This window comes from Dermacentor andersoni, chromosome 8 (assembly GCF_023375885.2).
Source record: "Dermacentor andersoni chromosome 8, qqDerAnde1_hic_scaffold, whole genome shotgun sequence".
NCBI lineage: Eukaryota > Metazoa > Arthropoda > Arachnida > Ixodida > Ixodidae > Dermacentor > Dermacentor andersoni.
In genome coordinates, this window is record NC_092821.1 from 83,481,947 (window position 1) to 83,508,034 (window position 26,088).

General features: G+C 43.2%; 1 protein-coding gene and 1 long non-coding RNA gene across 2 annotated transcripts in view; both read left to right on the forward strand.

Annotated features, from left to right (window-relative positions):
* Positions 1 to 8,952, forward strand: part of LOC129386728 (uncharacterized) — a 64,251-nt gene extending 55,299 nt beyond the window's left edge. The window contains exons 9-11 of the mRNA XM_072284099.1: positions 1,787 to 1,966; positions 7,551 to 7,688; positions 8,717 to 8,952. Coding sequence (XP_072140200.1) covers positions 1,787 to 1,966; positions 7,551 to 7,688; positions 8,717 to 8,935 — 537 coding nt within the window. The 3' untranslated portion in view covers positions 8,936 to 8,952. The remainder of the gene's footprint in view (positions 1 to 1,786; positions 1,967 to 7,550; positions 7,689 to 8,716) is intronic.
* Positions 8,953 to 20,668: 11,716 nt separating this feature from the next.
* LOC129386760 (uncharacterized) lies at positions 20,669 to 26,044 on the forward strand. The gene is made up of 3 exons (XR_008614068.2): positions 20,669 to 21,052; positions 21,800 to 21,890; positions 26,029 to 26,044. It is a non-coding gene; the product is annotated as an uncharacterized lncRNA (long non-coding RNA).
* The last annotated feature ends 44 nt before the right edge of the window (positions 26,045 to 26,088 follow it).

Genomic DNA, 26,088 nt, shown 5'->3' on the forward strand with positions numbered 1-26,088 from the left:
GTTTGTCCGTGTGACAGGGTTATTGGCCTGTTTGGTGGCCTTCGTAAATCGGGCACTCGTTGAAGTGAGCCCTTGTTACGCAATCTGTTCAGTGTTCATTGGCATAAATACTTTTTACAATTCGCTCTCACACTTTTCTTCTTTGTTTGTTTGTTTCTTCCCTTTTTTTTCTTTTTGTTTTTACTTTTTAAGCTGTAAAAGTGGCATAAAGATAGACTTGGTTTTCCGTCTTTAGAACGGTCGGTCTGTGGCCGAAATCTCGTAATAAACAGTTTTTTAAGAAGTGCTGCAGACTATTTAGTTAATAAGCTTCGGGCACGCATAGGTACCTCCGCCCTGACATCACATATATGCTTCTGAGGCCCGCAGTGAGTTTTGTGTCTCGCTCATATTTCATTTCTTCTTTTTTGCTTACAGAATACTTTTTTTGGGCTGCCAATTATGCACCAGAAAAGCACTCTTTATTGTTCTTCGAATTGTTGCTAGTGAGCAGTGCAATGTCCAATGTAATGAATATTGGTATTTAAGGCAGTCCATATCACCCATAAAAAATAAATGGTTGTATCTGTAAGAGGTAACAAAAAATTTACAAGCAGTGTAAAAATACTTTATTTGTGCCCGTATGCAATGTATTAAAAAAATAAAACAATATTTTGCGTTGATGGGTGATAGATCGCAAAAGTAGTTTTCAGCTTTTGAAAGCGCACTAACAGCTATTTATGCCGCAGTTCTTGATTTTGCAGCAAATAGCATTTGGCAAGCCAGCAAATTGAGCAATTGGCAAATTCTTATAGGCCTGCCTGGCTTCAAGACGAGTCAGGGAATTACGCTTTGTTGTATCACTAAACCCTTATCTGTTCACTAGAAAGAAAATGTAGCGAAACAATGATATTGTACTCAATTTCAAAAGTCGTTTGCAGCACTACTGAAGATATGAGGCGTACGCAGATAACATCCTTGCGCGCCGGAATACAATTCCAGACACACCTGTCTGAATATTGGCGGTTGAAAAATTTAGAGTTCGTGATACGTTACATGACCTTTGTACATGCGCATTCGATACCGCGAATGACATTGCGGGCGAGCATACGAAGCGGAGCACATAACTGAGCACATATCGAGGGCCTTTCGCATTTACTACTGGCTCTGAGATCTACAGCTTCTCCAATGGGGCAAAAACATTTAAGTTGGAGCTTAGTACAGCGAAAGACTGAGCCTTCGCTTTTTTTTGCACTGTAAGTAGAACACACTGCAAACATATTTTGTCAGGATTTTGTTGTCGTTCATATCCAAAGTAACATACATTGAACATTACAATAAACACATGGCTTACAAGAAAGCTAATGCGCTCGCCACAAATATATTCATATTCAAACAGTCACTCAATCATCGCGACCAGTAATTAATACCTAAAACCATGGTGTCGAGAACATTAAGCAACCAAATGTTCAGTGTTGCTCTGCGATGAGCCTGGTACAAAAAAAAAAAAAAAATCTAGCGCTAAATTCCGCCATTTTGATCGCTCTATCTTTGGCAGCAAAGAACCGTACATCGATCAAACTTTACACATAGAGAGGTTCAGAAGAAACCTAGGAACTGCTTTTCGCTGGCTCACCTGTTTTTATCAGCCCGCTGCGCCTAGCTTTCGTCTGTCCAATATGTTAAAGAAATACTCCATTACTCTGCCTGAGAATATATATATATATATATATATATATATATATATGTATATATGTGTGTGTGTGTGTGTGTGTGTGTGTGTACCATCTCTTGCTCTTTTCGTCAGGGAGATGCGGCGGTCCTTGCAAATTGTCTTCGTGAGGATCAAGACATCCAAAGTCCCCTTGCAATTTCTTTTACACTAAAAGCCCGGATGTATCAGCCTGAAGTAAAACAGCCCATTGACGAAACGATGTTCTCGAAATGCGTTCCCGGAAATTTTTCGCAGGACGTGGATCCCCTTGAGGTATGTTGCACGGCCACACCGATCGTCGCTACTCTTCCGCAGCAAAGCGGTTATTTAGGTGTTTTTGTATTCGTTTCGTGAATCTTCACAAAAAGTACATATATATATATATATATATATATATATATATATATATATATATATATATATATATACAGCTGCTCTTATCGGCCCGCTGCGCCTAGCTTTCATCTGTCCAGTACGTTAACCAAATACTCCATTACTCGGCCTGAGAACACACACACACGTATATATATATTTATGTGTGTGTGTGTAATCAGCTAGCGCGAATGCAATACGACGCTACGCATGCATGAATTCACCACAATGGTATAAATGTATCAAAGCTGCACTGATAGCAATTGCCGTGCTCAGTATTACACATCAGCTTTTTATACGGTGTCGTCGTTGTACGCGTACTCAACATGGCACGACGCTGCACGCGAGACAAACAGTAGTGCACAGTAGCTCTGGCACGCTGCTTTCACCAGGCGTGTCACAACATTGGCGCAGTGAAGAACGCAGCCAATGGCGTTACTGGCCGTTGCGCCTCTACGGACGACAAGATGAGGATTACGGAGAAACCTTCGGAGTTTGCCACCGTTGATCAAATGATCAGGTAGATTTAGCTTGCCAGTTACGCTCCTTTAGTTCAAGCCTGGTGCCGTGTAACATAAAACTGTTCCAATATGTTCTTATTCCTATCTCCTGGCTTAAAGTTTAGGTCGCCACCGAAGGAAGCAACGGGAAGTAATCAGCAGCATTGTTTTACGAGCTCAGTCAAATGATATCGACGTTCATGGGAGCTCACATCCAGTTGCCTTTCACACAGCTTAGGATGGCCTACTTTCAGCGATGTTAATTATCTAAGTGGCCGTCGTGGAGGCGAGGAGCACGCTCAAGTGAACTCGTTTTCGGTAGGGCCGAAGCAGTGAAGTGAAAGTAGATTCCCGGATGAGGAAGGCGGTGCCCTCGTCTGCGATTGGTCCGCTCTCCCGTACTTAGTTTGTGGTTCCTGGTCAAGAATCGCGCCTCCGTGATTGAAGTTTAAAAATGGAACTACAACGAATGTTAATCGGAGGACAGTTGGTCATTGCGTTGTTGTATACTTTCCCAATGAGCTCTGCTACGTTATATGCAACGCAACAAAGTTTACTACACGCAAATATGCCCTCCGGCAGCTCCCAGCAGTCCATGCCAAAGCAATCGGTGCCCAACCGCCTTCTATTCTTTTAGAAACCAGGCATTCTTTTTATTTATTTATTTATTTATTTATTTATTTATTTATTTATTTATTTATTCGGTATACCTACATCGCCTGTACGGCATTATCGTAGGGGGGTTAAAATACAGGTGGTCATTCTTACGCTATTATGCATCTTTAACGCGTACACGTCACTTTCAGGCGGTGAGTACTCGCGGTTTTGTGAGGTCGCGTGACAGACTGGTGAAGTAAGCGCCATCCGCAAGCCTATCGTCAGTGCAGAGAGCTAACGGCAAAGAGGGCGCCGAATCGGAAATAACTACTTTTGTTTTGTCCACTGACGCATAATTACAATCTAGACGTCATTTCAAATGTGGAATCAACGTCGTTCTCAGGCCTCGCATGACTGATAGGCTACATGGAGGTGGGCCAACAATGTTTTCACTAATCGTGGAGGGCAAAATAAAGACTTGTAGTAGAAAGAGCTCTGAATACTTCCCGTTATACCACCACTGTAATCGTAGTAGGCAGTGGTATTCACGCCGCTCGTAAGCACAGACGTTGGCTGTGTGCGCAAAGTTCTTGCATGTTGCGGAAACAAGCAACTGAGCTGTTGCTACGGAAGCGAGAAAACCTCGCTAGGTGGTACTTCCTGCAATCTTATATTTTTTTTTCTTTGCAGCCAAGTGCGCTTTGCATCCCTCTGCGCTTTCTAACCATTCACGAGCTGGTTGCGCACGCGCTGTCAATAACGAGAAAGCACGATGGTGGCGGCGCCAATATGGCGCGGATTGCGTGTCGTATGCTCACGCAGTTGACATCGCAATAAACATTGGTTCAGTTCATTCGGGCGGAGAAGTTCAGTCTGGTATCTTTTCTCTGAGAGGATAAAGCAAGGAGTTCAATAAATCGCAATGGTGAGTTAGTAAGTGAGCGATCCTGTCACAACCGGACATAGTTCGAACTCATTTTCGGTGACAATAATGGAAATATCATAATTTGTTACCGCAGTCAATTCATAGCTCTTCATGCGAAACAGCCAGTTTTTATTGTGACGACAAATTTTCATGCAGAGTACTTTCTTTTCTGCAATACCCCGCTATCTTATTAGCACGAACATCCAATCAAATATTTTCTCGGACTTATCGGTAAAGAAGTAATTGCATTTTACTCTACCGCGATTGCTATATTAAGCTCAAGTGCTCCTGTATTGCAGTAGGTTTGTTGCATATTTTAGCGTAGCGCGAGAACTCTTGCAGACCTTTTCAATATGTGGTAAAATATCATGAAGCTCCTAAAAGTAAGATTTAGGAGATTTACATACACTGTCATGATGCAATATGTCCCATAGAGGCATCACTCATATGTACTTCAGTAGAAAATAGTAGCTGCGTATAATTATCACCGCACGGACGTAAAATTACGTGACAGGCGTTATGCAAACAGCATGGTATGGGCAGAGTCTGCCCTCATTCATCCCTAGAGTCAGGTACCAGAATCATTAAGCTTCACTCCGTTGTTGTCCCATATTTCCCAAGGAAGGTCTCGTGGCAACATTGTTCGAAATAGTATAACACTCGAAACCTTTCTTAAAAGGGTTGCGCCAGCCTAGAGATTTCTGTCCAGCGATGGTATTTCGGAGTCAGAGAACTTCGCCGTCACAGTGTGTGAGTGAGTAAATACTTCATTCGAAACCAATGTTGACCTTGAGTTGGCGCGGCCGCGAGACCCTGGACCCTGACAACTTCTTCAGCTCTCTTGATCAGCTTCACTTGCTGGTCAGAGTGGGGGCACTGCAACACGGCCTTCCACTGCTAACTATTACTTATATGGTGATTCGTGTGGTCTCGTAATGTGGACGGCCACATAATATTGAACTGATCCGGTTTTTGCTTGCACTGATTACAGGTATTAAGGTATTAGTACGGATTTTAGTAGAAATAGTCTACGGGGTAGGGATAAGTCAAAAGTGAAAAAAATGGGCGAGTTGGTATGGAAGCATGGCTAAATTCAGAGCGCGAACTACTGTGACGCAACCTAAGGCACAAGAAAAGACAGGACACGGCGTTACTTGCAACTGAAAGTTTATTCGGAAGGTCACAGATTATGTAAACGCGACATGTGGCTATGTCATCAAGCGTCAGGGTGATGGCATAAAAACAGAACTAAATAAAAAACAAACGAAAAGAAACAAAACAAAAATGTCTGTTTGTCATTGTTTGTTATCGATCTTAAGAATAGGTACTGGTCTGGCCGCAAGATTTTGTGGCCACACAAATGCAGGTATGTATCTGTGTCGGAAATGTGAAAAAAGAAGGCGGGTGTGTATCTGGCAGGTGAGATTTGTTTTCTGCATTTTATTATATACACAACGTCCATAACTTGAAGCGTAATATACCTGGTGCATTTTGTCGGCAGTACAGCACCCCCGGATAGCTTAGAGAATCTATTCATTACGTTATCGGTGTAGAAACTTGATCAGTACTGCGACGCTGTTATAGGCGATAAACTACACGATGTTTACAGTTCATCGCAGATGCCTGTGCAGAGCTGAGCAGACCCAATATTGTTTAGTCAGTTGAGGAAAAATATTTCTTCCTGTCAGACTCACTTGGCGTCACGATCTAGGATGTATATTAGCACCACATGCATATCCGCAGTTTAGGAATACTTCAAGTATGGCCGAGACCACGAGCCAGATCGCGTTAACTTCAGCAGAGACGCCGACCATGGGGACGTACTGTCTCTCCGCCGTTTGCAAAGGCAAACGTGTTCTGCAGAGTCCATTACGGTGGAGCGAGAATCAAGAAAAAGGCAATTGTCGTCCATCCCACTGTAGCACGAAACTAGGGAATAAAGCAGTAGGTTTCTCAAAAGCTTCATAGTTTCCTTTCTAGGTTCGTGCTACAATTGCCTGGATGAAAATCTTCTCTATTACACTCGCAAATAAAGTCTGCTCAATGTCACAGCAGATCCCAAGACCTTACGTTTTACCGAGGGTCGGTGCAATCAACGGCACAACGGCCGATGCTAAAATGACAAAAGAAGTGCAGGTAGCCATAGGCTTGGCGTTTTTGGAGGCGAAGCGCTGAGAAAAACTGGTTTTCAAAAAAAGTGTGAGTTCCGTGGTTGAAAAGAAACGAGCGTCTAAAATTTACAAAGAGCTGCACCTGAATAACTAGAAAAAAAGTCGACGACCACACCCAATGTAATTGGAAGTTAAATTAGATGAGCCGGTTTCATCATTAGAAGGCAAAAGAAGAAGCGATAGCAAGTAAGGTACAAACTTTGGGCGCAAGAATGTTCATATATGTTTACCTTGCAAAACAAAAATGTAAACAAACACCTTGACAGAATACATTGACCGTGCCTTCCTTTTCGAGTCTTGTAAAACAATGCCAAGATAATAATCAATCTAACATCTTAGGAAACGGCCCAATGGAGAAGCGCGAGTATTCAAAGCTAATAGGAGCGTTAACAGGGCGTGGGCGGTTGGGAGCGGGCTTTCAGGGTGCACGAAAATGTTCGGCTTAATGGTGGAAAAAATATGGAAAGCGATAGGGCTAGGTCTTCACTGTACAAGATAACTTGATACCAGAGAGAGAGAGAACTATTTTTTAGCTGCGGTTTGTCAAGCCGCAAGGCTCCCCAGGGCGTGAAAATGAATCGGTCGTGTTCGTGCTTCTGGGGTGGGGGGAGGGGGGTGTATCTGGGCAATTGGCCATCGCGGTTTCATTGCCTAGTTTTTGCCGCAACACCTTCAATGATGTTGCGTGCTCAACCTGCGGATAATTGTCGCTGCAAGTGTACCAGGTGGTTGTGATGCACTGACGGCTGTTTCGGAAATTGTTCGATAGTAAGCTATACCCAGGAGCTACCTCGGTTCGAAAATGAGCAAATAAGTGCTGCGCTTCGAATTGTTCCTTCGACATACGAATCTTCCTCACCAAGCGGTTTATTCGAACAAGCTGGCGCGGGGCGCTAGTTTGTGATACGATTTGGTGTCGACTGTAGCTCGAATAGTTCTCACACATGCTAGAGTAAAGAATTTTTCATCCACGATTCGCGGCAGCCGCCTACACGCAGCGTTTACACCAGAGGCGCGCCAGCTTAATGGGATCTCCTGTCGTCGTTGCACCTGTTGTTGTTGCTAAGAACGCTTGAAGTCAGTGAAAAACACCTTCGGGTACATGCTTATAAGAGCTCCTAAATTATTATAATTATTTTGTATTTTGTTTCTGAGAAGTTTCAAATAGCTGCTTTAAGAATGTGGTCAGCTAGATTAACCGTAATACGCCCTGAACATCGGACCATGCAGCTTTCATCAAAGAGTCTAAAGGTATGCGTGCCTTCAGCTCTGCCTCATTTTTTTTCTCCTAGTTCTGCGATCTCGCCAAGAAAGGCTACGTCAGTGGGCCGTTCTTCGAGAATTTTGACAAAACAATGTATGCTTTCGTAACAACACCGGAAAGGACCACAGTCGTCTACTTCGACCGTACAGACACGCTTCGTATAAAGGTGAGTCGTGCTGCCAATAGCGAATATAGTATGAGCCAAAGGCTCTGTGGCCACGTGCAAATGCACCTGGAGTATTGGTGTATTACATAGAGGTCACACATATACTCTGACAAATTTCAATTGGACACTGTATTCGAAATTAATCTGTTTTGACATTTAAGAAGCTCAACTTCCTTGGCAACTTTCCCGAGCATGCTTCGAACATTGGAGGCGCAGTTACACATCTTTGACCTATTCAAGCATAATTATGATCCCTTATATGCTGCTATTAGCAACTTTCAGATTTCTAAGTACTGCAGATCATAAACGACGCGCTTCAACGTAGTATCACCAGATATTTCTCGATAAAATGAAAAAATCGTTACTATATTCAGCACACTACGTTCCGTGATAACATATGCAAAGTTAACCATAACGACATACCGTTGAATAAGTGTGCAAACCCTTGCTTGACAGGACAATCTTCTTTCCAAGTGCAAAAACAGTTCAGCCCCTTTACCCTATACTAGAGGTCCTTTTGAAGTAATAATAGCGGCGCACGACAACCTAAACGCTACAAACGGCCGGTCCAACGAAGATAATTTTCAAATATGGAGGACTGTAAAGCGTTGTCGCAGTTACATCTGTAATATTCGTCACGTCACTTCACATGGATTAAAATTTTTGCGCCCAATGAGATCAGCCGTTGCTTCGTACTCGTCAGTGATAAAAAACTAGTCACTGCATAATTAGCGTTGCTCGTATATTACACAAAGCAAGAAGCACTTCTTCAATGCTTCAAAACATGAACTAAAAGCCGTTTACACTTCTCTCAATTCTTTCAGTTCGGTGAATATGCGCGCACTGTTGTGATAAAACATGGCGATTTCCTTTTTAATTAGATTTTGCCAAAGATGCACGCGTCCTAGACTTCTTAATTTTACCAAATTAGTATGGTAATGTTCTGATAGAAAAACAGCCTATTTATATTTTCGCTTTTATTTTATATAACAACATTTCGCACTCACTACGGAATTGTTTCTCTTCAGATCTGTCAATTGAAATACCAAGCACTGCAGCTCACCGTAAGCCTAGCTCCTTACGACGTGAATTACGACTTTGATTCATTCTATTGCAACAGCGTCAGCAACTTTTCAAGGACTGTACACTTCGCGACGACTGTTTTAGACTTTATTAAGAACCGTTTCACTGACGGCGCAAAAAAAATTGCTTGCAATGCTCTTGGAAGACCAATTTTTGGCCGATAAATTCGACCTTACTTTGGTGTCGTGTCATCGTTTCTTGCAGCTGTTGCTGGGTACAGCATTGCAAATTCTAAGTGTGAGTGAAGTGTGTGTTCATGATTGTTACCAAAATGTCGCTGTCGTCCTTGACTATGCATTATCACACCGGCACGGTACAACTCCGCCATAATCGTACTCACGCCAAAGACCGGGCGTGGTAACATAACACACAGTACCTTTATTCAATTAAACTGAGAGACGTCAGCGTGACAAGGTAGCCATCCTTGTTTTTTGTCATTTCTTCAACTTCTCCCAACCTTTCCATTTCTCCCTTACACTCTCCCTCCTTTAAGTATCGCCCCTCCTGGGGTTATACGGAAATACCCGAACAAAAATGACTGTTGATTAACCATTGATGTATTGTTGGGCAATTTTTGAAACAACGGATTTCAACAAATTTTGAAAAGCAATTGAGTTCACTCAAGCCTTGCACAACAATATTACCGTTGAGTGTTCTCAATAAACAATTGGGTAATTTGTGTCGATTTTTCTAGTTGTTTTTATTGTTGTGTAGCAGTTGAGTCTAGTATACAATAATTAGGACTCGCATATGAAGACATTCCAAACATTTATTGCCATGCGTTCCAACCTCATTCCTGTCACTTTGCGGCAGGTTGGTTCTTCTTTCGCCTCGCTTTCATTAAAGGAAAATGTGTGACCGATTGGGTGGCATCGAACGTCGGCCGTCAAGCCCGGCACTCTAACCAATAGGCCTCGAGCGCGCGCCTACTCCTCTCAATCGAAACCCAGTAAGCTCTGAAATGCTTGGCACGTGCGCCGCGTGCCACTTCCTGGTGCTGTCACTGCAGCTGGCGCTTTGAAGCGCCTAACTCCGGGACCGCCCCACTTTCGTAGCCATTTTCGCTACGTAAAATTTGCGACGTTAGACTAGATTCATGACCGCCCAAGTTCATAACGATTTATTCCTTCGCCGGTGTACAAATGTCATCGTCATTTTAACATACACTCGATGACATAACCATTGGTACGATCCGAAATGATAACGTTTTGGGGAGAATATTAATGCGAAATTCACTTGCAAACACGGTGACTAGGCGCATGTGGAGTTCCCCAAATGTAGACACTGGGGCAGCGCGGCCGGCGACAAGACAGGTTCCGACAGGCGACGACGCTACTTTCGTGCATCGGACGCGCTGTGGGAACCGTAGCATGGAAGCGCGCACACGCTACATACATACACAGGTGAGGTCTTCGAATTTGCTGCGACGTACCCTCTGTCCGTAAAGCAAATATAGTTTTTTTTATCCAATGTCCGTGGTACTAGAGATCAAAGAACAAAGGCGCTTTGAGATCGCAGCGCGCAGCCGCCATAACCATTGACTTCAAAGAGCTTCGGATTCAGGAACGGCCGTTACAGTATCACAGCTAATGGCTGTACCTGCGGCTGCTCCCGTCTCTCGCCTTGCAAGAAGAATGCGATTTATTTGAGCCTCGCCGAACTGTCGTCCTCTCATCTACGAGGTCTGCAGGTCTCGTACGTTCAGTTAAGAACACCAAAGAGAAATGAAAGAAATACAGGTAACGGACTCTTATCATACCTCATTTGTCACCTCGTCAGCTGCAAAGGCGCTACAAACTATTTTCGAAGCGTTATTTTTGGAAAAATAGCAAAACTAGTAGCTATATTTATTTCTAGGTGGCGCTACAAACGTCAAGGTAGCGTTAAGGTGTGTATGTTTGCGCGCAAGCGGTTGCAACCGAGCTTCATTTTGCGCACACTTTTCAACAGTAGACACGGTTACCGCTAGTTTCATAGTCACATGTTTGGTCGTAGTATTTATTGCTTACGCTACAAATTAGGTTGTTCTTAAAAATTTATGAAGGTTAGTTGATGAAAAAATATTGCTAATTAATTAGCGGTTTTTCAGTGCCGTTATAGTGTGTTTCAAAGGTTTTTATAACTGAATACAATAGTGAAGCTGTGAACGGCTATCGGACCCAGTTACTTAGTAGCAGTTGTGCAGTTGTTCACGCCTCGTGCTTTTTGATAAACGCATTTTTTTTTCTTTTCAGACATCATGAGGCACATTTTAGTGAAATGCTTTAACGACGATAAGTGGGACGTTTATCCGTTAAAGTGCTTGGCTCACCCAGCTTCTAGTCTTCGACTGATGTGCGAGCCTGTTTGTTTTGATGAGTTGCGCGGCAGAGGTCATGATGCCTGTTGGAGAGAAGGCACCCCGAAACAGTCGCAGCCGCAGTTCTGAAGACAGGTAAGTAATGTCGTTTTCTTGGGCACGTAGCCTTTTTTTTTTTCTACTTTGACGTTGACGAGCGTGAGATGTTTAGCACACCGTTCACTTTCTTCAAGCAAACCGTATGCCCCGGAGCGAGAGCGCGCGATACTAACGCTCGCTGCCGCTGTCACTTCGTTTGAAACAATGGTAGGCGAAGAGGCAGCGGCGCCTCATGTGTGTAAAATTGCATTGCTTCATTGGTTCCCGTCTAATAGCTTTTCCTTAATTTGTATGAGAGAACATAATTTGAAAATAATGATTGTATTCTCTGCGCAGTGATAATTTTGTACAGTGGCCACGTCATCTTTCATGGGGGCTCACGTGGGCTCTCTAAGCGCTTGTTATCGCGTTCCGATACCTGAGAGGCGCGCTGCGTTTCAAGGTATTTAATAATAATAATATATGGGGTTTTACGTGCCAAAACCACTTTCTGATTATGAGGCACGCCGTAGTGGAGGACTCCGGAAATTTCGACCACCTGGGGTTCTTTAACGTGCACCTGAATCTAAGTACACGGGTGTTTTCGCATTTCGCCCCCATCGAAATGCGGCCGCCGTGGCCGGGATTCGATCCCGCGACCTCGTGCTCAGCAGCCCAACACCATAGCCACTGAGCAACCGCGGCGGGTTCAAGGTATTTAGGCAGGAACTTCGAGATAAGAACTGCGACAAATTTTGCAGCAGGTGTGCAGCTGTGCTACGCTTGCACCACACTCGTACCGGAAGGCAGTGTTGCACTTCACGCCTACGCATTCCGTAACTATGGCGGCCGCCATGGCAATTTGGGGCTCGAGGTCATGGATACGATCTCTGCAGCGGCCGCATTCCAAAGCAGCGAAATGCAAAAACGCTTGTGCATTTTGCATTGTATGCACGTAAAAATTTCCAGGAAGTCAAATACACCGTCCCCAACTACGACCTGCCTCATAATCAGATCGTTGGTTTGGCACGTGGAACATCAGAAGAATTTTTTTCCCGTAGTGGCTCATCGTATACCATACGGTTAGTGTGATCACTTTTTGTGCCGTAGCAGTTAAGCGCGCCTCGATTTAGGTTTCGGCTAATGATGGGGCGCACCGCGAAATATATTTCGCCTCTTTGAGATTTGCGGTGAACGGCCAACCAATTAGTCACAGCTTCCGCGCGGTGACTGTACACGTATACACAGCGCAAATGAAAAGAGGTGTGGTGACGACGTCGGCAAAGAACACAGCCGCCGACCGGCTGACCTTATCGCCTATCACCGCCAAAACTACCGCAGTAAGCATGTTTATCTAGCCCGGCGGGTTGCCGTTGTAGGCGTACTGTACAATTTTAATAGGGGATAACCGAAACATGCCACCGTTCTCTGCTGCCTCTTTGAGTTGGATCGATCCGAATGTGCGTTGCTTTGAGAAGCGAAAGGAGCGCCAATCGGGGCGTTGTCACCTCGAACTAAGCGTCGCACTCGAGCTCCATTTGCGTGATGAAGAATGACGCGTGCATGAAGCTAGCTCCTTGCGCGGACGCTACCGCGCAAAACGCGCAGTGGCGTGTACGCGACGCTCTGCACACAAATCGCGCGGAATGATCCGAGCCACGCCGGAGCGGCTAGCTTCAAAGGAGCGGTACTTGTTGTAACTCGTACAGGCACGCTCACGCTCGCATCGCTCTCGGCGTATCTTTAGGTCATTCCTTCTGCTGGACTTCTACCCAAAGATTCGATAACTGCTTGGTATCGGCTATGCACTGTCGCGTAGTCTTTGGTTCTGCGAGACAGCTGGGATTATATTTCCCCGCTTTCCCCAGCCGGGAATATTTTTCCCCACTTCTTCCTATTCTCGACGGCACTCGTAAAGAGTGGCAAATTCTTACCTGCTAGTATAGTGTGTACTTCTATTTCGTGCGTAGTGATGTGCAGTGTGTAGCAGGTACTTAATCCGCGTAATCTCATTTTCCGTCCACATTCCCTTCTCCCAGGTTGCGGATGCAGCAAATTCCCAGGTGCGAAAGTGTTCTACGCCAAACGCACCTTGGCGTCGTGCAAGAGACACCCGTTGATATGGGACTGATTCACTAGCAAGCTCGCATCTCTGTTGCCACTCTCCATCAAGCGGGATTTTCAACTATTTTGTGTGCTGCTCTGCGGTGTACTAGCTGCCACGTGAACTCTGTGAAGGCTTACTTTCGATTTTCTCGGGCGTTTAGTAGTAAAGGATGGGCTACTTTTTGAGGGGAGGCATTTACTTTTGTTTGTGAGAATGTTTACCAGCCTAACCAAGTGATACGTGCGTACTGAAAACAGCAGCACGAGCAGAGGCTGACGACGCAGTAGGTAAGAGCTCACACGAGTGCAAGCTCTACTAAAAGCTTACTTTTGATTACAGAGGTATTAAACAAACTGGTCAATTTGACAATGGTAAAAATCCGTGCATGCGTGGCAGAAACAACCACGTGCGACAAGAAAAAGAATATTAATAAGCCATGTCATGTAGAATAATCGTGCGTCAAAAACGAGAACTATCGGACAAATCTTTCCAAAAAGCGAAAGATTTGTCCGATAAGTGATACTACCCAACGTGAAATACTCTTTTGAGAACTGCAAATTTTTCCCCAAAAGGGCAACAGAGATCTTGGTTATGCATTTGTTTCGTGTGTGATCAATAAATATTGCTTCTGGAACTCCTGAGGTGTTGAGGTATAGAGCAGAAAGAACGATTGTTTCATCACAAAGACCAGAACACAAGAGGGCTTATGGAAGCATTATTTATTGATCACGTAGAAATATTCATAAGGAAGATTGCTGTGACCCTTAGTGGGAAAGAGTTGCTGCAGTATTTCTCGTTAATATCATTTACCGGACAAACCTCTCAGTTTTCATGTGTTTGTTAGTTTTTTACGCACATGTTTATACTACCGGGCGTATTTCGGTCCTTTTTTGTTGTGCCGGGCTGTTTCTGCTGCGCATCCATGGCTTTTTCTTTGTGAAGTCGGCCAGTGTGTCTAAAATCTTTGTCTTCACGAATAAACTTCTAGTTGAGACAGCCTTCATGTGTGTTCCTACCATAATTCATCCTTGTCGTCTCTGTTTGGGTGGTTGTGAAATATAAATGTACACCGAATTGGCGAAGTCTCCATAGAATTGATACATGCAGTTATTTGCGCTGTTTATTTCAGGAAGAACGCTATAGGGTCTTATCTTCTCTTTCTTATTAAAACTGAGTACATTTTTCTAGTTCAACTTAAAGGAGTCCCCTGAGGAAGCCAATAAGCGTGGTGGAAACTTCTTTTGTGTGTAAGATTTATAAATTTCATCCATTCAAGGCATGACATGGCACATGCCTGATCGTAGGTTGCAAGCATTCGTAGTAAGATCTACTTTTCGGTTCTCATGACGCTTCTTTGCACTGTGCTACATTCTTCAGGCACATGAACCTTTTTTATGGTCTAAATGCATGCGATCTTTTTCTTTATGTTGGAGCGAAAATTGAGAGCTTAAATACGCATATATATCATTTTCCTTGTAATTTTTTTCAACACGAGTGCTATAGCTCCCTCCGTCTTTCAGTTACTGCTTAGTAGCAATTTTTATGCAAACTTTATGTATATTATGCAGCAAAATTCTGGTGCTATTTTAATAACATTTTACCTGCGAAATTAAGGTAATTGGTGTCTTCTATATGCATTTTATTGCGTTTTTCACTGTCTCACCAATCTGTCTGTCGAGTCATTGGAACGTTTTCTCATCCTTTATGACTATTTTTGGGGTACTTGGTACTGAAAGTGCAGGTGACCATTTATTTGGCCGTTTGGAATTGTGTTAGCCGTGTGTTACTACCAATTTTCTGTGCTAAATTATTTTTTCTCTTATCGTTCAAGGTATTAGCCTTGCCTTACCTCTTTATTGACTGAGGTACCACTTAATTGCTGGGCATAGGGGAAAAGACCCCAAAAAGGGCTCTAATGAGCTTTGTGCAAGTCCAGAAAGATTACCTAAAAATGAGCTCACTAAATTGAGCAAATGCCACCGACAAACTCTCTGTACCCCAAATTAACATAATCAAATAGTGTACTGTTTGTTCTTCACTTGTGTCAGGGAGATAAGCTGCATTCATTACACAAAAGTTTTACAAGTTTATTTCCGAAGAAAGCAAACATGGCTCGTGAGAAACATATGATTCAGGTGTTCACCATGCCCGACAACTTTAAAATGATGTCTCGTCAATTAAGAGATGTTCAGTGATGTTATTTTATAAAATTATTGGACAAAATGAAAATATATACATCTCGAAGCCAAAGCTCAGGCAAGTCTACTTTGGTACTTCATTAAATTTTAATCGCGGTGAAAGACGTGTGCTACAGCTTGTATATATTTACGTGAAGTCATTTGTTTTAAGTCTCTTATTTCGCCTTCTCACAGTCAGCCGTAGCTCTTCCTGTGATGTGTTAGTGTGTGAAACCTTTTAATGTAACATTCAGATGTCTTCTGTGTATTCACACGCAAGCAGCTTCAAGTGTTCATGTGTTCAAAGTTGGTTGTTACAAGGGTATGCTTAAGCCCTGCCTTTTGAGTCGCTTTGCCTTCTAGTCATAAACTTAAGTCAAAAGTGAAGACCACAATGATCGTTTTGATTGAATTCATAGGTATAGGTTTTTTCAGATGTATTTACACTGCTAGAGTGCTGTACGTACTAGCCTATGTCTCCAGGTTGTATGTAGTGGTGCCTTATGTACTGTAATAATGTTTCACGTGCACTCATCTCTAGTGTAAATAAATAAAGGTACTTCAAGCTTATCAGTCTCTCCTTTGATTTTGTTTGTGTTTGGGAAAGTTATGAGCAGGCACCGGGGCATGCAAATGTGAACAGCAAAGCAATTTCAATATATGAATAAAAATCCACTAGTCCAACGAAACATAAATCACATTTCAATGGCGAGCTCTGAAATCTCAATGCCATCTCAACTGTGTCACAATGTGCTTTTCAGTGCTGTGGCAATAATAACTCAACAACAGGTCAACAGAACTACCACAACGTCAGTTCAACGCAGAATCAATTCTAACTCAACACCATTCAACAAAAACACAACGGGCCGTCTAAGCACAATGGACTTTCAATGGTAACTTAACATTTATTCAACATTGAGGTACCCAATAATGCTGCTCCAATTAAATTTAAGCGCCCAGTATTCAAGATTCCTGAACACTCAACCCAACAATTCTCCAACAAACTGTCAATAGTTCCCAATAAAAACTCAACTTTGACCAACGACATTTCAATGCCTTCTCAATATTTTTTTCTACGGGTACGTTGCTCACAGGTAAAGCCGGTACAGCTGCGCAGGCGTAAATTGACAAACTTTTTAGTGGAGAAACTGCACAAGTTCTGTACAGGTAAACTTCATTTCAATCGGATTAGAATCTCGCTGTTTTACAAGCACAAGAAAGGCATAGCTTTCAAAAAGAAATTACCACGTAAACTTCTTGATGTTACAAAAAATAATTTAATCACATTGATAACTGTCGTAGGTAGACAAAACAAGATCGCTTGTCTTGATTTCATGTAGCCCATGAGTTGCGATCGTGACACGAGTGTCGATCGTATTTTTGTTCTCGGAGGCGAGCCTTAAACCACAACATAGTGATGTCTGCGGTAAGAAACGGGATTTATTTAGGCTCAAGATTAACTAGGCGCTAAATTATTGAGCCTGCCTAAAACGTCTCCTCCGTTTCAAATCATAGTTCCGGTTTCCCCTTCGCGACCATACTCCACGATCACCTTGCCGGATAAGTGGTGCGATTGCTCGCATCTTAAGCACTCGGGCGATTGATGAAACTCCACCGCGCCCACGTAGATGCAATTCTCGTTCACTGCCCGGGTCGCTAACTTGCTTTGCGAACGAGCCGTTTCCGGTCTTCGTGTAATTGGGCCGGCGCTTTCGAAGACTATTGTTTAGTTTGTCGATGCCGAGCTTTCATGAAATTTTGTTCACGGGCCTGGGACTATTCCGGGCCAATATCCCGCGTGGCCTCTGCGAACACCTTCTTTCACTGGTGTAGAATTATCCACCAGAAACGCCGCCCCATCCCCGCCCACGTGACCACTCAGGTGCTGGAAATGGAGCTCACAATGGCGTGCAGCAGATGGCGCTGAAGGGAATCAAGCACAATGCTAAACAGGGTTTCGAGGAATACCAGTTCTTAATGAGGCGCCCCGTCACTCTAGTCCGGTGGAAATATAATTAAAAGAAACGAATGGCAAGCTGTCACCACAACATGCATTTGTGTCATTTGAATTAAAAATTGAGCATTCATCGCTATTCTGCTGTATTGTTCATATTTTACGGCGCTTGTTTCAGCCCAAGTATTATATTTTCTTCTATGTACAATCTGGCGAAAAAATTCTTGCACTTTTCTAATGCAATTTTTTCATACATCTTGCACAACCCTGACAACAGTAATGCAAATGGAATGCATTTTCACTGGCACTAATTGAGAGGCCAGAGGATGTGTGCACTGCCAGTTTGTTTAATTATAGTTATTGTTGAAGAATATAAGATCATAAAGCGCTCTCATGGAAAGAATTTTGTTTGTGAGTGATACCTAGACCATTTTCAAAAGAGACCATACTCACAACTGCGCGGTCACTTATTAGGATTTACCACATGAAGTATTGGCCCGTGAATGACATGAATGAGCGTATGACGTGAATTAGGACAAGTAGACGTTCTTTTGCTACCAGCACTCCGATGTCAGCAACTCTATATGGACAATGTGCATGAAGAATGCTCTCCAGTTTCTGAAAGACGACTTCGACGATACTTCAAAAAAGTTCCCTTCCGTAGAACTCGAGTGATTTCCCGTCGATTCTACTTCACGTTACGTGAAAGTTGCTCCAAGTCAGAGTGGGCACATACCTAATTCACTCATCCCGCTGGTCGCTAAATTGTTTCTGTGAAAGGCGTTCATTGAAAAGCGCCACATACCCAATGCATTTGTAGTGCAGCTTGCGAAAGCGCCGGATTGCTGTCATTGAGGAGGTCTTGAGACATGGATTCGATTACGCGCGCCACCGGAAATATTTTATGGATTTTTAAGCGTTAGCAGGCTTAGGGTCTTCGCGCATTTTCTGTGGGCTGTCTGCCTATTTATCCATAATCATCCCGCTATGTATATTACTACGTGTGCTTAACACCGTTTTCCTGCCTGCTTGGCTGCGCAACAAAGAGATTGGTCACGTTCGGCTATTCATCGAACACCTTTAATGCCAACGTTTTCGAAAGCTGTACAAAGAATAAACACACTAGCTATCTTCCGCTTTTCAATGAGCCTCTCGAGAACTTGGGTTACTGAGTACGTGGCACAAAGTGCACGGCAAGCAGCAGAACAATTATCGGCGTTCCCAGGCCCAGGAGCACTACAGTTTTAAGGTTTAAGGGCCCCGTGCCACAGAAAATCCGGTGTCGGCTTCCAGCATACGAAGTCGTTCGGGCAAAACGATTTTCGAACAACTCATAACCAGGCCGTCCAACTAGCGCAATGAAGTTACTTAACCAATTGTATTTCTCAAGCGAGAAGACGTAGAAAAATCGTAAAGTACACTGTAAAAAATTTCCGTCATTATACGGAGGATTTCCGTCATTATACGGAGAACTGCAGGGTAAAAATACGGGAACTATGTCATATTTCAAAAATACGGCAAAATCTGCCGTTAATATACGGAAAGTGCTCTCTGTTTTCAGCTTTACGGTCATTTTCACTGTAGTCAAATGTACGGCTATACACTGTTTTGGACGAAACAGACAGAATTCCGTATTTTTGTTATGCGAACATCCGTATTATTGTGAGAAAACTTAAGCTGTCTGAATGAGCGCTCGTACTCGTAACGTTTCAGCCAACAATATTTTATTGAAAACGCAAACTGTACGCGTCATGAACATGCGTACAAAATGTGAGAGCTAGCCTTCTACCAAAAGCTGCAATGACAGATCATATAAATATATATACGCATCTTCTATTGCGGTCGCAGTTTGCCGCGCATATGGGCCTCGCTGATCATATGCGCAAATATATGCGTGTTCTCGCAATGTTCTCAAATTAAGCGCTTTGTAGTTAATAGTTGTAATTTAAGTGAACGAAGAGCCGTGGACATACGTGCATACGTCAACAAGCTTGCAGCATTCAGGTGCTGGTGCATTGGGAATGACATTGGTGCTCTGTATACGCCAAAAATTGTGTGCACTCTAATTCAGTACGGAAACGCAGGGAGTGGTATAATGACTGTAACGGCATTTACATCTTGCAACAAATGGTCTCGAAGGGGGCTGGCGGCCTATAGATCCAAGCACAACGGTCGGATGAAATTTTCGAATGCGGCAAGAAATTAACCCAAGTGTCAAAGGGCATTGCTGAACTGCAATGTAGTTGGTTTACCTCATTCCCATATTATTTACAAAATATCTCGTCTCTGACAATAACTGCCCATTCATTGAGACAAATCGCTTACGCATAATCTTCACTGTTCATGTGTTAATTCTTGCGATAAGATGTAATCGCAAACATTTGGCGCTTCACCTTGAACCAAGACCGGTAAGCGCGCTCGTTCTTGTACGGTAGAATAAAGAACGCGAACATGCACCGACATGTGTGTAAACTACTGGAAGGTGACTGAAGATGAAGGACCTATTACCGTGCTTGTACTGTGTGTACTGTCAAAAAGAAGAAAAAAATAATACGGAAAAAAAGAATGCCCAGTGCCGAGATGTAACGATTCAAGCTTCATTTCTTTTTGACCTAGAATGCAACACCATTAGTTCCATGTGCTTTATATATGGGTAATGTTATGACACAACTCATTATTTACCCGTTCATTACATGCACCAACCAGCCCAAATTATCACTATACTAGAGATTATGGACGCATCGCAGTGCATCGCTTTGCACTTCATTGCAGCACAGGGGTTAGCTATCCCCAGTAGCGAACGCTTTCGTTGACCTCCCTGCCTTTCTGCTTCTTGCATTCTCTCTCCCTTTGTACAAAACGCACTAACTTGTGGGAGAGAAAGTGTTCTCCTCTTTTAGAATTCAAAGAATTGTCAAGCAATTATATTGCAGTTCCAGTAACTGTATCGACCGGGTCCCGGTCGAAGAAACCAACAGCAGGCGTTTCAAGACAACAGTGAACTTTTATGTTTATTGCGCTGGGCATTTTATACCAGAGCGAGGGAAAGGGGGTAGTGGAAATATAGAGCAAGGAAAGGCACGTGTCGTTGCAGCGTGCCAAGATAGCTTGTGCTCGTTGAACTGATACGATACAGTAACTAGAGCACAAATGCGAAAACGAAACCGATTCTGTTCTCCGCGCTCACAGAGTGCGGCAACAGGGGGCAGCGCGCGCTGCGCGTCCGTTAGGAGTGGCAGGCGGAGCTGCACATGTGTAGTCAGCCGGAATTTTTCGTGTCGTGTTGCAAAAGTTGTTAATTTGCCGTAAATAACTTTTGATTTGTACTCAAGAGTGAAGCAAGACTCCAAGGAAGAGAGATTGACGCATCGGGAGCGAAGAACAGAAACGATGGATGGTTACGCTGCTTGGGTCTCGGCACGTTCGAATTGGCAAAGTTCCGAATTTGTCGCTGTGTTTTGTACGCTTGTGCGCTCGTCATTTGCCGTCGTCGCGCGGAGATATTTGCGCTGGATGTCTTTCACTTCGTGTACAAAACTCTGCACGCTGCGGCATCGAAGAAGTTGTCCTGTGTTTGGGTGCACGTATGCGCTTGGACACGGATATATCCTGCTTGCTCTCAACGGGTGTTCAACAGTCTACGCGCACTCGTAACTTGCTCATGAGGTAAGTCCATTTTAATCTTATTTGGTTTGCATAACGTAGGTCTTGAAGTGATGTGTGGTAAGCCGGTGTCGCGAACAGAAATGTTTAAAAAGACCACTTGCAACGTCTTAGGGCCAAACTGACGCATGAATGGGGAAAGGGATCACCCTATCTTTTCAGATCGATTCCAGTCGTAGCGCGATCGGCTCGATTACAATTTCCGTGAGGTACTTCTAGCGTTTTGCTCACTCGCGTTAAAAGCGTAGAATAAAACTGCGTTCAGTTGCGCACTTGTATTGACGCTCGTATTGGCTTGAGAGCATACTGTATCTGATACAAGAACTTCTGTTAAAATACGGAAATAAACGTTCGAGGCAATAGCAGTCGCTCACTACCTGTGATCGTTACTTTCTTGCTTGGGTGCACGTTTTAATTGTGACCAGAAAAAAAAAGTTCTTTGCTCTGGCTGCTCTGCTGTGTTTCCTCGGTGCAACTTCTGGCAGTGCAGCAAGACGTGTTGCTTCGAATGATGTCTGGGCAGTCAAGGCATTCGTGTCAGTAAGCAAGCAGTAAACGGGGTATCAGTGCAAAAAAAATTGGACATACAAGAGAAGCGAATGGTATTATCATTGACTCTTTTATTTTACGAATAATTCAGTTGTATTACTGAGGCGGAGAGTGGATATGCATGAAAGTCAGACTGTATTGATACTCAGCAAAAACAAGGTAACTTATCATTACTAATCAATCCTTTTCTTTTACTGAAAGGCAAGTTGCTGTTGTGCTGGAGCTGAGAAGAGGTCTGCTGCCTGCAATGGGTCCATCTCTCTCAAGTTATCGCAGTATTGTAGCTCTGAAAGTGAGTGGATTTTTTTTCTCTTAGCTATTTACCACCTGAATCATGACTGCCACCTGCCACCTGAATCAAGCTGTGTAGGTGATCACTGTTAGTGACATTGGAGTGCTGGTGGACAAGCACTCCTTTATGATTGCAACGCATATGGCAGAGTGTAGCTGTGGCAGTATGCGAAGGTGTTAATCTATAAGCCAAATTAGGTTCTTTGAGGTAATATGTTAATATATTGATGACATTGGATTGTGGTCTAGCAGGCAAAAATGCTAAACAAGGAGAAGTAATTTTAATTTGCACTTGGTAAGATGTGCAAGCAATTCAGGCTGTTACGCATGAAATGGGACATTTGTAGATGTCTTCTACAATGCTGCAGTCCTGAATAGCTTCAGAGTTTAGTGATACCACTATAATTTCTCTGTAAAGCATGCAGCACAGTTTAGCATTGGGGGAGGCTGGCATCAACAAGCGTCTACTTACTTACTTAGTTAAATGGGGTTTAATGGCGCAAAAGCGGCTAAGGCTTTGCTGCGCCAAACACGAGGTGTTTTAAAATCCAGTTAATGAAGGAAAAGACTTTGTTAATAATCTATATTTTATGTAAAAATCCAGTGTCGTCTAGAAATTTACGAACGTCACATAATGGGACTAGCGGATCATCACCTAAAATTAGAGCAGGGTGTAAAGGTATGTGTAGTTGATATAATTTGTGCAAAAGTGTTCGTCTGTGTGTTTCAGTCTGCGTACATGTGAGTAATATGTGCATAACTGTTTGTGGCTGTTGACATTTCTCGCATGTTGGTGTGTCTTCTTTCGTAAGTAAGTAATTGTGTGTGAGGTGTGTGTGCCCAATGCGTAGTCGGCATAAAACTACATTGATGAACCGCTCCTGATGGTAGCATGACTTCCACTCGCCAACTATGGGTTTCGTGAGATGTAGTTTGTTGTCAGCACAGTGGTCCCATTCGCGTTGCCATTTCGCCGTTAAGGCTTTTCTAATCTCGCGGATGCTATCTTTGTATGGAAGTGTTGTATTTGTTATCTCTTTGTTCGCTGCCATCGATGCATATCTATCGGCTGCTTCGTTACCCGGTATCCCAACATGACTTGGTACTCAGCAGAAGTGGATTGATCTCCCATATTTGTTAAGTGCGACCATCTTTAGTATGTCCCCTAACAGGGGTTCACACTCAGATTTTAGGTTTAGAGCCTTCAGTGTACTTAAGGAATCAGTGTAAATGACTGTGTTTTTGTGCTTGCCAGTGATAATCTTTTTCACTACAACCCATACAGCGTAAACTTCAGCAGTGAGAACAGAGCCATGTTTTGGTAGACGAATACTTCTTTCCCAATTTTCTGTTACGGCCCCTACACCCACGTGTTGTTTTGCTTTGGACCCATCAGTGTAGAATTGCATGCGATTTCGATATTGGTCTTGAAGAGCACGGAATTCTTATATAATGTGGTTGTGAGGAGTGTCTCTTTTCCTTAAATGTGTTAATGTCCAGTCGCACAACTGCGTGAAATCGTACCACGGGGCCAACCGTTCTGGTTCCTTGGCAACCTGGAGGACTTCGTGGGCAATTTCATAATCCCGACACTATTGCTCATACCGCAGTACAAGTGGCCCAATCATGTTTGGTTTATTTGTGTAGTATAAGCGTGAGTTGCACTTTGTGACGATGTTGTAGCATATGTGTTGCGGTGATGACTGAATTCTGAGTATGTAAGGAAATGTAAGGAATGCTCTGCGCTGCTGCAATGACGGTTCGTTACATTCAACATATAAACTTTGAATAGGTGACGTCTACTTACTGTGAAGTTCAAATGAGGTGTTACTGTTAGGGTGACTATATATAATTTATGGTTTAATTCTAATCTTGTATGAGGCAGACATAGTTTACCCACTTCGTTAAACAGTAAAGATGTACTATCTATGTATACAAGTATTACCCATTCATTTATGCCATTTGGACAATGGCAGAAATGAATGGGCAATACTTGTGTACATAGACATTACATCACTATTGTTTAACCAAGTGGTGCCCCTGCATGCTAAATTTTACAGGGCTATTATTAAGTAATGTCAACTTTTGTTGTAACATTAAGGCGCCTTTTATATTACTACAGGTTACCACTATTGTGTACCATCATAGTGTGATATTTACACTAAATGTATTTGACTTTGCTATAAAACCCTGCACAGTGGTGCATCATGAAATTTTTTTCTATAGTTTCTGGCCTCAAATGCACTTCACGTTATATTCTTGTTTGCAACAAAACTATAATGCAGGTTTCTCTCCTTATATTCTGTGGCACTTCAAGCTGCGGCGAGCTAAACCACTGGGCAGCAATACTGGAATCACTACTGCGTGTGGAGCTGTCTTCAAACACACACAAGGAATACATAATTGCTTTTTTAGCGCAAAACAATGGACACAAGAAAGACGGCAGAACAAGGCGCTACTCTCAACGGACATCACTTTATTGCGTCCCTCCTTTGTAGACAGCAGAATCTAGAAGAACATGCGCTGTGAACACCATGTGCAGGAACCACCAACATCTGATCACAAGAGCACACTCATACGACAGAATCCCAAAAAAACCATATTGCGCACTGTACAAGGTAAAACAAAGCACACTTATGCACTGTGACCCCAATGACTGTATGAAGAAAGCTTCCGATGACCCTCTGGCGGTGGTATCACGGCTCTTTTTCAAGATCGTAGTATCGCGAAACATTGCGAACATAAGCGATCCATACCAACAGGCACAGGTTCCCATTTGGCTCAACATTGTAAAATATGGAAGTGCAAAGCCATGTTTCGTGATACTATGATTCTGAAAAAGTGCTGTGATACCACCGCCCGAGAGTTATCGGAAGCTTTCTTCATACAGTCATGGGGGTCACAGTGCATTAGTGTGCCTTCTTTAACCTTGTGCAGTGCTCAATATGGTTTTTTGGATCCCGTCGCATGAGTGCGCTCTTGTGATCGGTTGTTGGTGGTCCCTGCACATGGTGCTCACTGCACATGTTCTTCTAGATTCTACTATCTGTAAAGGACGGACGCAATAAAGTGATGTCAGTTGAGAGTAGCGCCTTGTGCTGGTCGTCTTTCTTGTGTCCATTGTTTTGCGCTAAACAAAGTATTTATGGATTCGCACCAACCAGCCCGCCAATGCATTGTGTTGAACGCAATGAAATGTTGCTTTGCCTTCTTTGACTGTGTTGCGGGCACTTCTGAAGTACTGTCTGTCCAATAACCTTGGTGGTATGGAAGTGCCCTCCACTTCTATGCGTTGCTTAGTTTCATTGTGGCATCACACCACATTATATTCATAATGTGTATGTACTTTTTCTAAGAGACCCATATTCCTATCCTTGTGTTATATTTGCTGTCGCATTATTTATGTGCAAATGACCAGTGCTCCAAGTGCCATTTTATCGCAAAGTAAACTACTGGTACCTAAACAGTTCTGTATATCAGAAAACCAAAGCTGAACTGCCGAACACTATCAAGCAGCAGCCTTAGTACAGTGTCAAGTAGTCAGATTTTATTGGTTATGCAGAGGCGCACAGCGTACCTCTTTGTTACTTGCTGAACAATTAGGCTGTGTGAAAACTGAGTATTTATGTAGCTTCAACCACTTGCTATTGGCCATTGTTCCTGCCCTAAGCGAATGTGGAAGATTATCATGGCATTTCTTTTTTTAACTCTTTTTCCTTATTACAGTGGGATTACTGCATGTGTAAGTAGGAAACGGATCACATGGGCAATCAAAAGCCAACAATGTGTAAATTTGGAACATTGATTGTACAGTTTGATGACCCAGAATGAGTAGAAATACACCATAAATGATTGACGATTAACTTTTACTTGACACAGGGCTAGAGCACACAGTAAGCATACTGCGTGCTCATAAGGTGTCACATCAATTTAAATTTTAGTGTAGCTTTACAGTGTACGCCTCTATTGTTGCATTCTGTCAGATGGATGGTAATGTTTCGCGTGTCTAGCAACTAGACTGTCTATATACAGTAGTAAAAATGTGCGAACTGTATTTTTATTGATTTCATAGAATGTGTAGAACAATAAAGCCATACAATCAACGCACAGCGATGTGACTTTCTCTGCACATGTTGCAGGTTCAAAAAAGTATGGTGGAAGCTGTTGCCAAGGTTCCGACCAGAAATCCACTGACCACT